This window comes from Piliocolobus tephrosceles, chromosome 8, assembly GCF_002776525.5.
Source record: "Piliocolobus tephrosceles isolate RC106 chromosome 8, ASM277652v3, whole genome shotgun sequence".
In the NCBI taxonomy this organism is placed as follows: domain Eukaryota; kingdom Metazoa; phylum Chordata; class Mammalia; order Primates; family Cercopithecidae; genus Piliocolobus; species Piliocolobus tephrosceles.
In genome coordinates, this window is record NC_045441.1 from 58983153 (window position 1) to 58995743 (window position 12591).

The 12591-nt window shown below is 42.5% G+C and overlaps 1 protein-coding gene and 1 long non-coding RNA gene across 5 annotated transcripts in view; one reads left to right on the top strand and one right to left on the bottom strand.

Annotated features, from left to right (window-relative positions):
• Positions 1 to 480: 480 nt before the first annotated feature.
• LOC111545072 lies at positions 481 to 2323 on the bottom strand. Its single transcript, XR_002732332.1, has 3 exons — positions 1823 to 2323; positions 991 to 1119; positions 481 to 790 (listed from the first exon to the last, which is right to left on the bottom strand). It is a non-coding gene; the product is annotated as an uncharacterized LOC111545072 (long non-coding RNA).
• A 1698-nt stretch (positions 2324 to 4021) lies between these two features.
• Positions 4022 to 12591, top strand: part of CDCA7L (cell division cycle associated 7 like) — a 44497-nt gene continuing 35927 nt past the window's right edge. For 2 of the 4 annotated variants that reach the window (XM_023215958.1, XM_023215960.1), the window contains exon 1: positions 4022 to 4323. In XM_023215958.1, coding sequence (XP_023071726.1) covers positions 4300 to 4323 — 24 coding nt within the window. In that variant the 5' untranslated portion in view covers positions 4022 to 4299. The remainder of the gene's footprint in view (positions 4324 to 12591) is intronic. The other 2 variants (XM_023215959.1, XM_023215961.1) reach the window with 1 other exon arrangement.

The window sequence follows — 12591 nt, forward strand, 5'->3', positions numbered from 1 at the left end:
AGGGCGATTTTCATCAGAGTGTACTTACATTGTGAGATTGTGACAACATCATCTTGACATGCCAAGTCAGGAAAATGGAATACCAGGTTGTAATAATAATAAAGAAAAACGTTGAGAAAGGCACCCAGTCAGTATTAGACGATGATTTTACAAAAGACTCAATTCTAGATCTTTGATTCTGCAGCAACTTGGAAATTTTATATTTGAATGTTTCAAATTTAGGGAGGTCTCCCCCTTCTAGGGTAGGTGTTATCTAATCACAATGAGATGGAAGTTTCAAGAGACCAAGAGCTAGAGAACAACCAGTGATGTTTTCTTGTTTAACCGTCACTTTATTTATTCATGACCACATACAATGCTAAGTGGTACTCAGATACTATTACCAGCTAGGTCCTAGTGTGTTCTGCCCTGAACAGTAAATCAATTACTGTGACAAGAGTTTTGCAAAAGAAAAAAAAGGTTTATTCACAAGGGCATGGAGTGAGGAGGTGGGAGAATAGCTCTGAAATAAGCCTCCCTGAAGATTAGGCTTAGGGATATTTATGGTTTAGGGAAATTTGGTGGTCTGAGGTATGGGGAAATGTAATTGGCACTGGGAAAAAATGAAGTAACAGGCTCATCCTGCACAAATGAAGCCAGAGTTCATGGCATTACATAGGACGTGTGTACAGAAAAATGGCAGTGTTAGCATAATCTGAGGTTGGAGTTTTTGACCCTCTGACATCTCTCAGGCACTTGAAGAATTGGTGGTCTCAACCAGTTTGAACTGGACAGAGGCTGGCCTAAGTTTCTGGAAAGAAAAAAAAAGGAAGCAACAATTACCATGGTGACCTATGAATGTTATCTATAAAGTAGCCAGTGAAGGTTAAATTTCAGTGTTCAGTGGCCCCGTGTTCAGCAACTGCAACCTTCAACTTCATGGGAAAAGGATACAACACCAAGAGGCAAATGACCAAAAGCAAGCAGGGGAGGCAGACCTAATGAAATTACCTCTCAGTTGCTCATGTTGCTTCCAGCTCTTTGCAGAAGGTAGATTCTCTGGTGAGTTGTCCAGAGCACCAAACCAGCACAGTTTTCTGTTATGTGGGGAAGACTAGGGAGTTTGCCCACAACTAAGGTCTGTGGGGAAGGCAGAGATACTACTTCAGATAGAGGAGAGATGTTTGGGTTCCTTTTACAAAGCAAAAATTGTGGGCCAGGGTTGACATCTAATCACAGCTCTCTCACATCATTTAATGAGGTTAAATAATGGCTTTGTAGGGGAGTAAAACTTCATCTCCATCCTTTTGAGTCCTGGCTGGGTCTGAGGATTAAACTGACATAAAATAGATGAACAAGATAAAAGCATATAGATTTGTTTAATCGAAGTTTTATGTGGCATGGGTGCCTTCTTAGGGAAATGAAGACCCCAGGATGAAGTTCGAGTCGGACATTTATATAGTGAATTGCACAGAGTAGTAAAACTGAAAATGCAATAAGGCAAAGGGGCATGGGCTAGTGTAGTTAATTGGATGGAGAAGTGTCTAAGAAGATAAGGGTTAGTTTAACAAGGTTTGTTTGTACAGATTTCCCTCAGCTTCAGTTTCCTGTCTTTGATAAGAATGTGGCTTTCCTTCTTGTGTAGGGAGGACATCTTTCACAGGGGAATTTTATCGCCTGCTTTTAAGAAATAACATTAAGTTCAGAGTGATCTTCTTGTACCTGTTTTTTTTTTTTTTTTTTCCTTTTAAGTGCTTTTAACTTAAAATAGTGAATATGCCAGAGCAGCATACTTTAGTGTGGCATTATTAACTCCTTTGGCTTCTAATCACAAATTTCTTACCTTGTTCAAGGTACTGGGGACCAAGTTTTCACTCTCTCATAGAAACATTTAAAAAGCAATCAAGCATAGATTTCTGACAGACTTCTTAAAGGAAGTTGCAAACATTATGTCTTCTTTTTCTCTGTTGCAATATGTACACTGTTGAATCTGGGAAGGGACACTCATTCTTGCAGTGCCATGATGAAACCCAGTGCTCACATCCTGTGAACCCTATCAATAATAATTATTAGAAAGTATTACTGCAGTGTGATGTTAAAATCCTCTGGTTCCTTAGGGATTTTCCCAAAGCCTGACCAAAATAAAACAAAACACACCACTATATAACCAATTACTAAATACCATCAAGGGTGCACAGGCTTTGCTAAGCCCAGGAAGAAAATTTCCGTGTTGTCATCTGAAGATTTAGGGCTGGTTATGGCAAATTTCTAAAGAGAAAAGTTCAACAGCTTATAGGTTTCCTGATACAGAAGTAGCTAGGCTACGCTGCTTCAAGTGCTTTGCAAAATCTGACCTGCTTCAAATTTGTGCTCCCTTTTCCAAAATGGATTTGATTTAACCTACAACGAAAAGGAGTGCAAACAAGATCAGCAGTTCATGAGGAAGCAATTATCTTAAAAAAAAAAAAAAGGAAGAAGAGCTCTGATTGAATTAATTTTCACTCTAAGCTTCCTGGCAGCCAAAGGGAAAAACTACAAAAAATGGAAAGAATAAGGAATAAGGAATGGTTTTCAGTTTGGCAGTCTGCTGCTGTCACTTAGTGGCAGGGTGGCAGGGATCTCTTAATGTATTTTCTTAGACTCTGTTTCCTTATTTTAAAAATGTGGACAACAAGAATCTGGAAGGATATTGAGAAGATTCAAGGAGATACTGCATGTGAAGGAAAACTCTAAAGCATAATAAAAATGAAGTAGCTACAATGAATAATGAACATTATCCAATAAAAATAAAACATTTTAAGTTAGACAATGTTGTATTGGTCTTACTACTACCAGGAAGTAAGAACACTGAGGACTGGAACATGGGAGCACATAACACATGTTGTTTGCTGAACTAACCAAAGGAAGGAAGGAAACCTTTTCCATGTTTTCTCTTCAAGCTTGAGTAAATGTTTAGCAAATTTCATTCACTCACTCAATAAAGATGAACGTCAGATCCTAAGCAGTTGAGAGGGGCTGCAGAAGGTCCTATGCATACAGGATGCTCTACTGTAAATCCATGACCACGGTTCTAAATAGGCATGCGACACTGTCCAGCAAAGCTGCTGTGATTTCAGGACAACTTCATTTACCATTCTCCCCACTCTCTACTTCAAGTCTCGCACAATTTCCACAAACTTAATTCCTCACTCTTCATACCTGAGCTCTAAGAAGTATTCCCTGACCTCTACCAGATTGTCTCCCTATTTTACACCACCATAATACCACTTGCCTTTTTTCTCATGGCATCATCGCTCCAAATTGACATTTATGTGCATCATCATTACATTTGTCATTGCTAGTGGTATCAAATTAATATTAATTATAAATCTAATCTATAAAATTCACATCATTGTTATTATTACGCTTATTTGCATCATTTTGTTGTATTTATTTAGAATAATGCAATTAGGTTGGTAACTGGCTCTTCAGGCTGTAAACTCCAACAGAGCAGGGGCCTGTTTTTGTTCACCCTTCTGTTCCTAGGACTAACCCAGTGCCTGATGCTTAGTAGGTGCCAGGGTCAATTCTGCTAAATTAATCAGCATTCCTGACCTCTACAAACTCTGGTGGGTGTGGAGGCCTACTGTGCAACGGCCGTTTAAAGTTTCAGAGGGATTTGCAGTGTCCACCTGGGCCCTGGTAAAGAAACCTGGGTTGCCTGTTTTGCAAAGTGAACCCTGTAGCAAATGTTTTGGGAGACAGAATCCTCCCAAAGAGAACGCTGCCCCTTTACAACAACAAAACAAAACAAGCCCCAAAACCGCCCTACAATATTTTCCTGGATCAGAGACAGGGGTTGCAGCAGAAGCTCGAGCCCCAGGGCATGACCTGGAATAAACCCTGCCAAGTATCCTGCGCGCGTGCCAGCTGGAGGCTGCGCCGGGACAGCCCCCTCATTTCTCCCGCGCTAAACCCCGCCGGACGGCTCCACTCCCTCCCTCCGCTGCAGGGGGGAACCCGGCGCCCTAACACTGGTAACTGCTCATGCCGCCCCCAACTGCAGCTCCCTCTCGCGCCGCCTGCGAAGAGAGGGTCAGTAGCCGCGAAGTTGGGACGGTGTTCGGAGCCACGAGGCCCAGTGAGGCGGCACCGAGCGGGCAGCGCGACGCGCTCCCCCCGTCCCGGGCGCCGAGTGCGCCCCTCCCGGGGCCCGCCTGTGCTCGGGCGCTGCGCACTGGCTGCTCGTGCGCGGGGCGTTTTTGGTGCGCTGGGCCGTGGTGAGTCCGGGCTCCCGTGGCCGCGTGCTGGGAGGAGGAGACTGGCGCCGCGTCAGGAAGCATGGAGTTGGCGACTCGCTACCAGGTGAGGGTCCGGCCGTCCGCCAGCACCCACAGTTTGACTTCCCTTTGCGACTCGGTCCTGCTGGCCTTGGGCTGGAAACGTGGCCCTTGGCTGCTGCGCTGGGAATCTGGCGCGCCCAGCCGAGTGAGTGCCGGAGTGGGCGCGCCCTGCAGGTGTGCGCGGTGGGTCACGTTTGTGCCACGCAGACCACAGAGCCCGGTCGCCGCAGCACACAACTGCGCTCAGCCTGGCGCTCTGCTCAGTCTAGGGTGGCTGCCGGGGGTGCAGGCGGGGAGCTAGCGGGGCGCAGCGCCTGCGTTTGCAGCCCTCCTGAGACGGGGGAGGGGCTTTTTTGTGCACTCCCCGCACTTTCTCCGGGAATTGGCACGGAGATCAGGAAGCTTAAGAAAGTTGTATTTTTTTTTAGTAGTCGATCGCCAGACCAGTCCAACTTGGATAATGGAGTTTAAAAAGAATAACTTTAGTGTTTATTCTAGAACTTTTGTAAACGTTCTCAAGGAATTAGTAACCATTTGGGGGAAATGGTAACGTCATTGGGCCAAGTTAAACAAGCTACAAGATCCCAAATCATATGCACAGCACGACCCCAATTATGCGTTAAGGGCGTAACTATCCTTTAAAACTCATTAGCAAACAGTTGAGTAAGTTCCTCCAAACGTTTCAGTGAGTTGTGGGAATGTGAACGTGACTTCAGTTTTCTCTTTTTACTTCTTAAAAGAGCTTTACTCTACGTTATCGTAATGGAGATACATGTTTACTTAGAAGTAAGCAATAAAAACATTTTTCAAAAGAACTAAAAATACAACCTTTAAAAAGGGAAACAAGCAACCACGCCTCTGCTTGTGGGAGCACAGAGATGCTTTGTGCGAGGATTGTTTTTTTTTTTTTTCCACTTGTTTTTGTGAGAGTCGCTAGACTCACTGCTTCCACTTTGCCTCCGACTGGTGTTGACTTTCCTCCACCTGCGTGCCTGGCCAGGGAGAAGGGGAGGCGGGGCCGCCAGCGTTGGAAGGCGCAGAGTGCCAGGTGCCCGAGCCCAAGCTGCTGTCACCTGCCCGAGTCTGGCGGCAAAGACCGAGCCACTAACGGTAGCTTTGGCATTTTAGTAGTTTCTGAAGCCTTCCTGAAAATGGTCATTTGAGAAAAATCTGTTGTTGATGTTTCTGAGAATATTTAAAAAATGCCTCCTGTGAGAGAAACTATTAAAAGCAAGGGAAACAAACAGTAAAGCCTAGGGACTGAGACAGGGTTCGTTTTTTTTTTTTTTAATTTTTGCCACTGGCTTTTACCGTGCTAATATTAATACCGTAAAAAATTTAATTACCATGCTGATTTTAATACCGTAAAAAATTAGCATCCAATTTTCTTTTTTTTTTTTTGAGACGGAGTTTCGCTCTTGTCCGGGGTGGAGTGTAATGGCGCAATCTTGGCTCACTGCAACCTCCACCTCCCCGGTTCAAGCAGTTTTCCTGCCTCAGCCTCCCGAGTAGCTGGGATTACAGGCGCCCGCCACCACGCCTAATTATTTGTATTATTATTTTTTTTTTTTAAGTAGAGACAGGGTTTCACAATGTTATCCAGGCTGGTCTTGAACTGCTGACCTTAGGTGGTCCATCCGCCTCGGCCTCCCAAAGTGCTGGGATTACAGGCGTGAGCCACCACTTTCGGCCAGCGTCCTAACCTTCTAGGAGTTTCTGCTGTTGCAGGACTCAAAACAACAAAACAAAAAGCAAACCCTCTGGATGGAGATTTGAGCTCCTTGTGAGTTTAATCAGGAAATGTATCTGGAATTTATCCTGAGCGCCTTGTGAATGTAATCAGAAAATGTTTTTGGAATGTATCACTCCTGCTGTTAGGCTGGAGAGTCCTTTGTACTTCCACCACTGATATTCATAATTCATGTTAGGAAACTCAGAAGTCCCAGAATGTATAGTTGGAAGTGAACGTTTACTGCCACATAATGAGGCTAATTTTTGGTAGTTCTAAAATGTTAAATAAACTATTTATCATGTAGGGGTTACCCACAAATTATATCCGATCCATTATGCACCAATTAAGGCCAATTACTATATGTAAGATGATCAGGGTTGTTTTTTTTTTCCCTTTTCTAAAGACCTAATTGGCAGTGCAAATCAAGATGTGTGATGATTTTTCCAGTGGAAATGTTCCTGTTCATCGTAATTTAAATGTGCACAGATTATAGTCTCTAAATTAGTGGAGAGTGGTTCTATGGGATGGGCAGGTGACTGCAGATAAGAGCACTTAATGAACATTTCAGGCACAGCAAGATGTTAAAATAGTGTGGTTCCACCCTGTCTCCCAGCCTTATGAATAAAGCAATGTGATGAACCGCCTGAAGTGGCATTGCTGCACATCGAATGTCGTTCAGCTCAGTGTGCAGTGGGTTTTAATCTCACACATTGGAGTAAGTGTCGCTTGGAAAGCACAGAGCTAAGTGTTTCAGCAAAGCAGCTTAGGCCTATGTTATGAGTAACAGGCAAACAAGGATTTTTTTGTGTTGGATTTGATGTCCTCTGACAGTGATTACGCTTCCCACAGGCTGTAGTTTTGTGCTGACCACTGTGTCTTTGTGCTTTTATATAAAATGACAGAAATACCTCGTAAAGGCAAGGGTGTGATCTCTTACTAAGAGCTGTCAACAGTGCAGCTCCCCAGGAGAGAAACTGGTGGGCACTGAATGTCAGTGTTCTCCTCATACTTTCTTCTAGCTCCAGAGTACAGGATGGCCCATCTAAGAAGCAAATTATGCTAAATATTCTTGTAAATAGGCAGGAGCATGCTGTTGAAGGGGTAAAGGGAAATTTTTCTGGTATTGGTCTCTTAGCTACAAAATGCTCCCATCTGATCCTGTTGCTTAACATGTAATCCCAGAAGCTGGTCACAGAAAGGACAATGATTTGTCACTTTAATAGTCCTGTATTTAAAAGGCTCCTTGGTTGGTCTGTCTGTGTTCTGCTGGCTACCCCATCCATAGCAGAGCAGGATTCTCAAAAATCAGGAGAAAACCTCAGAGATCATAACGATTCTGATCAGGTACACAGGCCAGGAAACAGTGAGATAATTGTGGCCTAAAACAATTATGAACATTAGAGTAAATAATAAAAAAGATTAGAACATCACTGGAATAGAATAAGCCAGGCGTATTACATTTAAACCGCTCTTGAGAGTTTTCCTTTACTCAAAGTTACGGTTTAGGATTTTTACCTCCAGTATACAGTTTTGTTTTAGAAAAGACTCAGCTTTATTCACTAAAGTAGAATAGATACAGACTACTTGAAGTAAGTAGGGATAGAGATAAGAAAGTATTACTGGGGCCATTTTGTTTTCTTTTTGTTTATGAAAAACAGTGTTTTCTGTAGTGTTTTTTGAAATGGGACCATTCAGAGGCATATTTGGTAAATATCACTGAAGTTAACACTCAGAAAAATGTATCTTCCATAGTAGTAAATGCTAGCACCCTGTATGCAGCACAGAAATAAGCTGCGGAGTCTCACAGTGCAAGGGGCCTGAGCTTTAGTTCAAATAAATAGATGGTGCTTCCTGCCTGTTTTCCTTTATGACCATCAGTTGAGGACAGAGGGCTTGCTGATTAGTCCACTGATCAGATACTCAATTGAGCACCTGTTGTGTGCTAGGCATTGGTAGGGTGGAAGAACAAAGACACAGAAAACACTCCTCTTTCCCCACTCTCTACCAGAAGGCCACGCTTGAACTCCCTTCCTCTTTTGCTTTTGCCAAAGCTCAGCTGGCTCCTGCTCTGTGCTATGGGGACCTGGGGGACCTTGGGTTTGGAGAGTAGAGGGAGACCTTAAGAGCCATCCATTTTTGCCCCCAAGGAATGGAAACTATCACTTCCTTTTACAAGTCTTGCTGTGCTAGGTGCTTAAAAGTTAACAAATTTAATCTCCACTGTAGTTCTGTGAAGTAGTTTGTGTTATCTGCATTTTAAAGATAAGGCTAAATTGACTGGTTTGCTCAGGGCAATTTGTAAGGAAGGTTACTCAGCCAGGATTCTGTCCCCAGAGCCTCTGCCTGGCCCGTGCTGCTGGAATCATGGGGCCTTGGCGAGTCAGGAAACTTGCCCTGTTCCTTCCTCCCTTTAACTGAAAGGGCTGGAGTGTTAACAGCAGCTAGCATAGTTCTTTTTAAGGAACGCACCAGATTATGCTTTATAGGCATATAAAAGTCAGTTTGGGAATGTGAATAAGATCCACCAAGCTTTTACATAGGAATGACTTTTATGTGAAATTTGCATTGTGCAAACAATAACATGTTACTGTAAGCTGCACTGAACCACTTCTCTGCTTCCCCTACTCTCCATGCCCCATTTTCTGCAGAGTTTCCATGTAGTGTTTGCCTGTAGCACAATTGTCATCTTTGTCTAACCTTTACAGTATGATTGCTGTTGGAATCTGCTTTCCTTAGCACTGTCAGCATTCCTTTTCCTAGTAGCTTAGAGGTCTTTACAGTTTTCATTTTTAGTGACTGTGTAGTGTTTCTAGATGTGTATTTTATATATTTTTCTGTTGAAAAAAATTTTTTTATTAGAGGAACTTTGGTAAATATCTCAGGGTGGTATACTCTATATCTTATGGCTTGTGTTGGAGTCTGCACTATTTTTAATCACTCTTTATAATGTATTTAATATGTCATAAAGGGAATGTCCCTGATTTTCAGTGGTTAGGAACCTCTGACACATTGTTTTCCTAGGGCATTTCCCGTTTTGTTGCACTGTATTAGCTGAGAGAAAGCAGTTTTTGCTGAGGTTAGAACCAAGCTTATGATAACTGGACTGAACGAATGTTGTCTCCTTGAACTTAGAGCATCTCATAGAATGTTCTAGTTGGGGGGAAAGTGGAGAGTAGTCCCAGAGATCTGTTCTTTACATCTGGTCTGCCTAGAAAACCAAGAAAACCCAGAAAACCCATAAATGTGTCAGTGGACATTTAGTGGAAGTGACTGGATTAGGGCTATGGGGAATTTGTGCAAGTTGGTCTCATTGACTTGGTAGAAGGCAGGGACACCCCATCCAGAACTTCAACATTCATGCTTCCACCTGTGCATCTACAGCAGGTTCTCCAGGGTGACTGCATCCTGCCGCTGTGTAGGTTACTGCTCTTGGAAGTCTTCCTGACCATTGCCCCCACCACTGGCTCAGGTGCTTGCCCTGGGAACTTCTGGAGTATCTGGACTGACTTCCCTGATCAGATTTATCATACCACACTGAAATTGTTTTAAAGATTGTTTCTCTTACCCTACCACTTACGACTCAGTTTTCATCAGATCTCTTAGCATGGTGTCTGGCATATATTTGATGCTTAGGAGATGATGTCCAGCATGTATTAGATGCTTAATAAATATCCATTGAATGGATGGAAGGGCAAAGTAGTACTGTTACTAATACACTTTTAATTAACATTTACATAGCGCCTTCTACTTTTCAGAGCACTTTGCAGGCATAGTTTGGAAGTCATCAGGGCTGGTTCTTTTCTTTCCAGGTAAGTGGTAGGGTTGCAGTTTCCTGGCCCTGAAGCAGACAAGGCTTTTTGACTTGCTTTGGCCAGTGGAATATGAGAAGTACTGTGTGTCACTTCTAAGTGAATTATTTAAATACCAGCATACCACTTACTGTATCTCATTCCCTCTGCCGCTGCATCTGCCAGCATTCTGCAGAGTGGTAGCTCTATCAGCCCAGGTTCTGGTGTGAGGACAGTGTGGAATAGAGCCTTGGGCTGGCCTGTGATGGACATGTAATGTGAACAAGACAGAAGCCTTTTTTTTTGGTTTTAAGCCATTGATTGAGATTTAGAGTTGCTTGCTACTGCTTTATAGCTTGTCATATCCTAACAGACCAGGACGCTTATATTTCAGTTTTGGATTCATTCACTCTGAGTGATCTGGGGGTCATGGTAGTCGTGGTAACAAACGTGGGTGGGTTTCTTTTTGGTTGCTAGAGTGATGAGGGTGATGGGAATGCCCCTGGTAAGTGGTTTGGAGTTCAGGGATGTTAAGTACCATATGGCAGGCAGGAGAGTCCCACAGGATGAAGCAGTTGTTCTGTCCAAAATGTCAGTTGCACCTTGTTGGAAAACACTGAGAACAGACTTGTCCGATTTGATAATCTTTTACTTAGACTCCAGAGAAATCTTAACATTGGCTTTACGTGTCCTATCTGCTGACCTCCTTGGAGGAGGAAATTACTTCACACTTCCCAAGTGATTTGGTTCACTTCACTCCCAGGATCTCTGCCAGAATTCTGGTTCATTAGGTACTCATCTGCTGAATAGCTCTTCTAAGCCCTCTGTACATACATGTCTGAAATGTCTCCCCATTTATACCTTCTCTTTTAAACATAACATTGACAACCTTGCGGGGCTTTTTATTGTGGTAAGATATACATAATAAAATGTACTCTTTTATCCTTTCAGTGTTACTAAGTACAGTCGCATTGTTGTGCCACCATCACTGATCTCTCATGAGCTTTTCATCATTCTAAACTGAAACTCTCTATCTACTAAACAATTACCCCTGTGACCTCTTCCCTCAGCCCCTGGTTACTTCTATTTTAGTTTCTGCCTCTGAGGATACGACTATCCTGGTTATCTCATATAAGTGGAATCATATGGTATTTGTCCTTTTGTGACTGGCTCATTTCACTTAACATATTGTTAAGGTTTGTCCATGTTGTAGTATGTATCAGAATTTTTTTTTTTAATGATTTTTCTTTTGAGACAGGGTCTAACTCTGTTGCCCAGACTGGAGTACAGTGGTGCTATCGTGGCTCACTGCAGCCTTGACCTCCTGGGCTCAAGTGGTCCTCCCACCGCAACTTCCCGAGTGCTGGGACTGCAGGCATGTACCACCCTGCTTGGCGAATTTTTCTTTTTAAAATTCTTGTAGAGATGGAGTCTCTCTGTGTTGCCCAGGTTGGTCTTGAACTCCTGGGCTTAAGCAATCCTCCTGCCTTGGCTCCCCAAGTGCTGGGATTAGAGGCGTAAGCCACTGTGCCTGATCTCATTTCTTTTAAAATCTGAATAATACTCTATTATATGTACATACCACTTTTATTTACTCATCTATTTATGTTGTCAGTTGTTTCCACCTTTTGGCTATTGTAAATACCAGTGAATAAACATTGGTATACAAAATATCTGCTTGAGTCCCTGCTTTCAATTGTTCTGGGTATATGTACCTAAAAGTAGAATTGCTGGGTTATATTATAATACTAAATTCAATTTTTTCAGAAACCACTATACTGTTTGGCACAGTGGCTGTGTCATTTTATATTATCACCAGCAGTGCACGAGGGTTCCAGTTTCTTCACATCTTTGCCAGCCCTCGTTCTTTTCTGTTTTTTTGATAATAGCCATTCTGATGTGCATAAGGTGGTATCTCATCCTGGTTTTGTTTTGCATTTCCCCAATGATTAGTGATGTTAAGCCTTTTTTTTATTGCGCTGATTGATCACCTGTATATCGTCTTTGAAGAAACGTTAATTCAAGTCTTGTGCCCATTTCTTAACTGGGTTTTTGTAGTTGTTAAGTGAGTTATTTATATATCCTGGATATTAATCCCTTATTAGATATTATGATTTACAAATATTTTCTCCCATTCCTTAGATTGCCTTTTTACTGTCTTGATAGTGTCCTTTGCACAAAAGTTTTTAATTTTGATAGTCTAGCTTATTTTTCTTTTGTTGCCATATCCAAGAAATTATTGCCAAATTCAGTGTCATGAAGCTTTTCCCCTATATTTTCTTCCATGAGTTTTATAGTTTTAGCTCTTATATTTAGATCTTTGATCCATCTTGAGTTAGTTTTTATAGATGGTTTAAGGTAAGGGTCCAACTTAATTGTTTTACGTATGGATATATCCAGTTTTCCCAGCACTGTTTGTTGAATATACTGTTTTTTTTGCCATTAGTCTTGGCATCCTTGTTGAAAATCAGTTAACTGTATATGTAAGGGTTTGTATCTGGGCTCTTAATTCACTTCCATTGATATATATGTCTGCCTTTATGCCAAGACCACACTGTTTTGATTACTATAGCTGTGTAGTAAGTGTTGGAAGTCAGGAAATGTGAGTCCTCTAACACTGTTCTTCTTCTTCTTCTTCTTTTTTTTTAAGAGATGGAGTCTCGCTCTGTCCCCCAGGCTAGGGTGCAGTGGCGTGATCTTGGCTCACTGCACCCTCTGCCTCCCAGGTTCAAGCAATTCTGCTTCAGCCTCCGAAGTAGCTGGGACTATA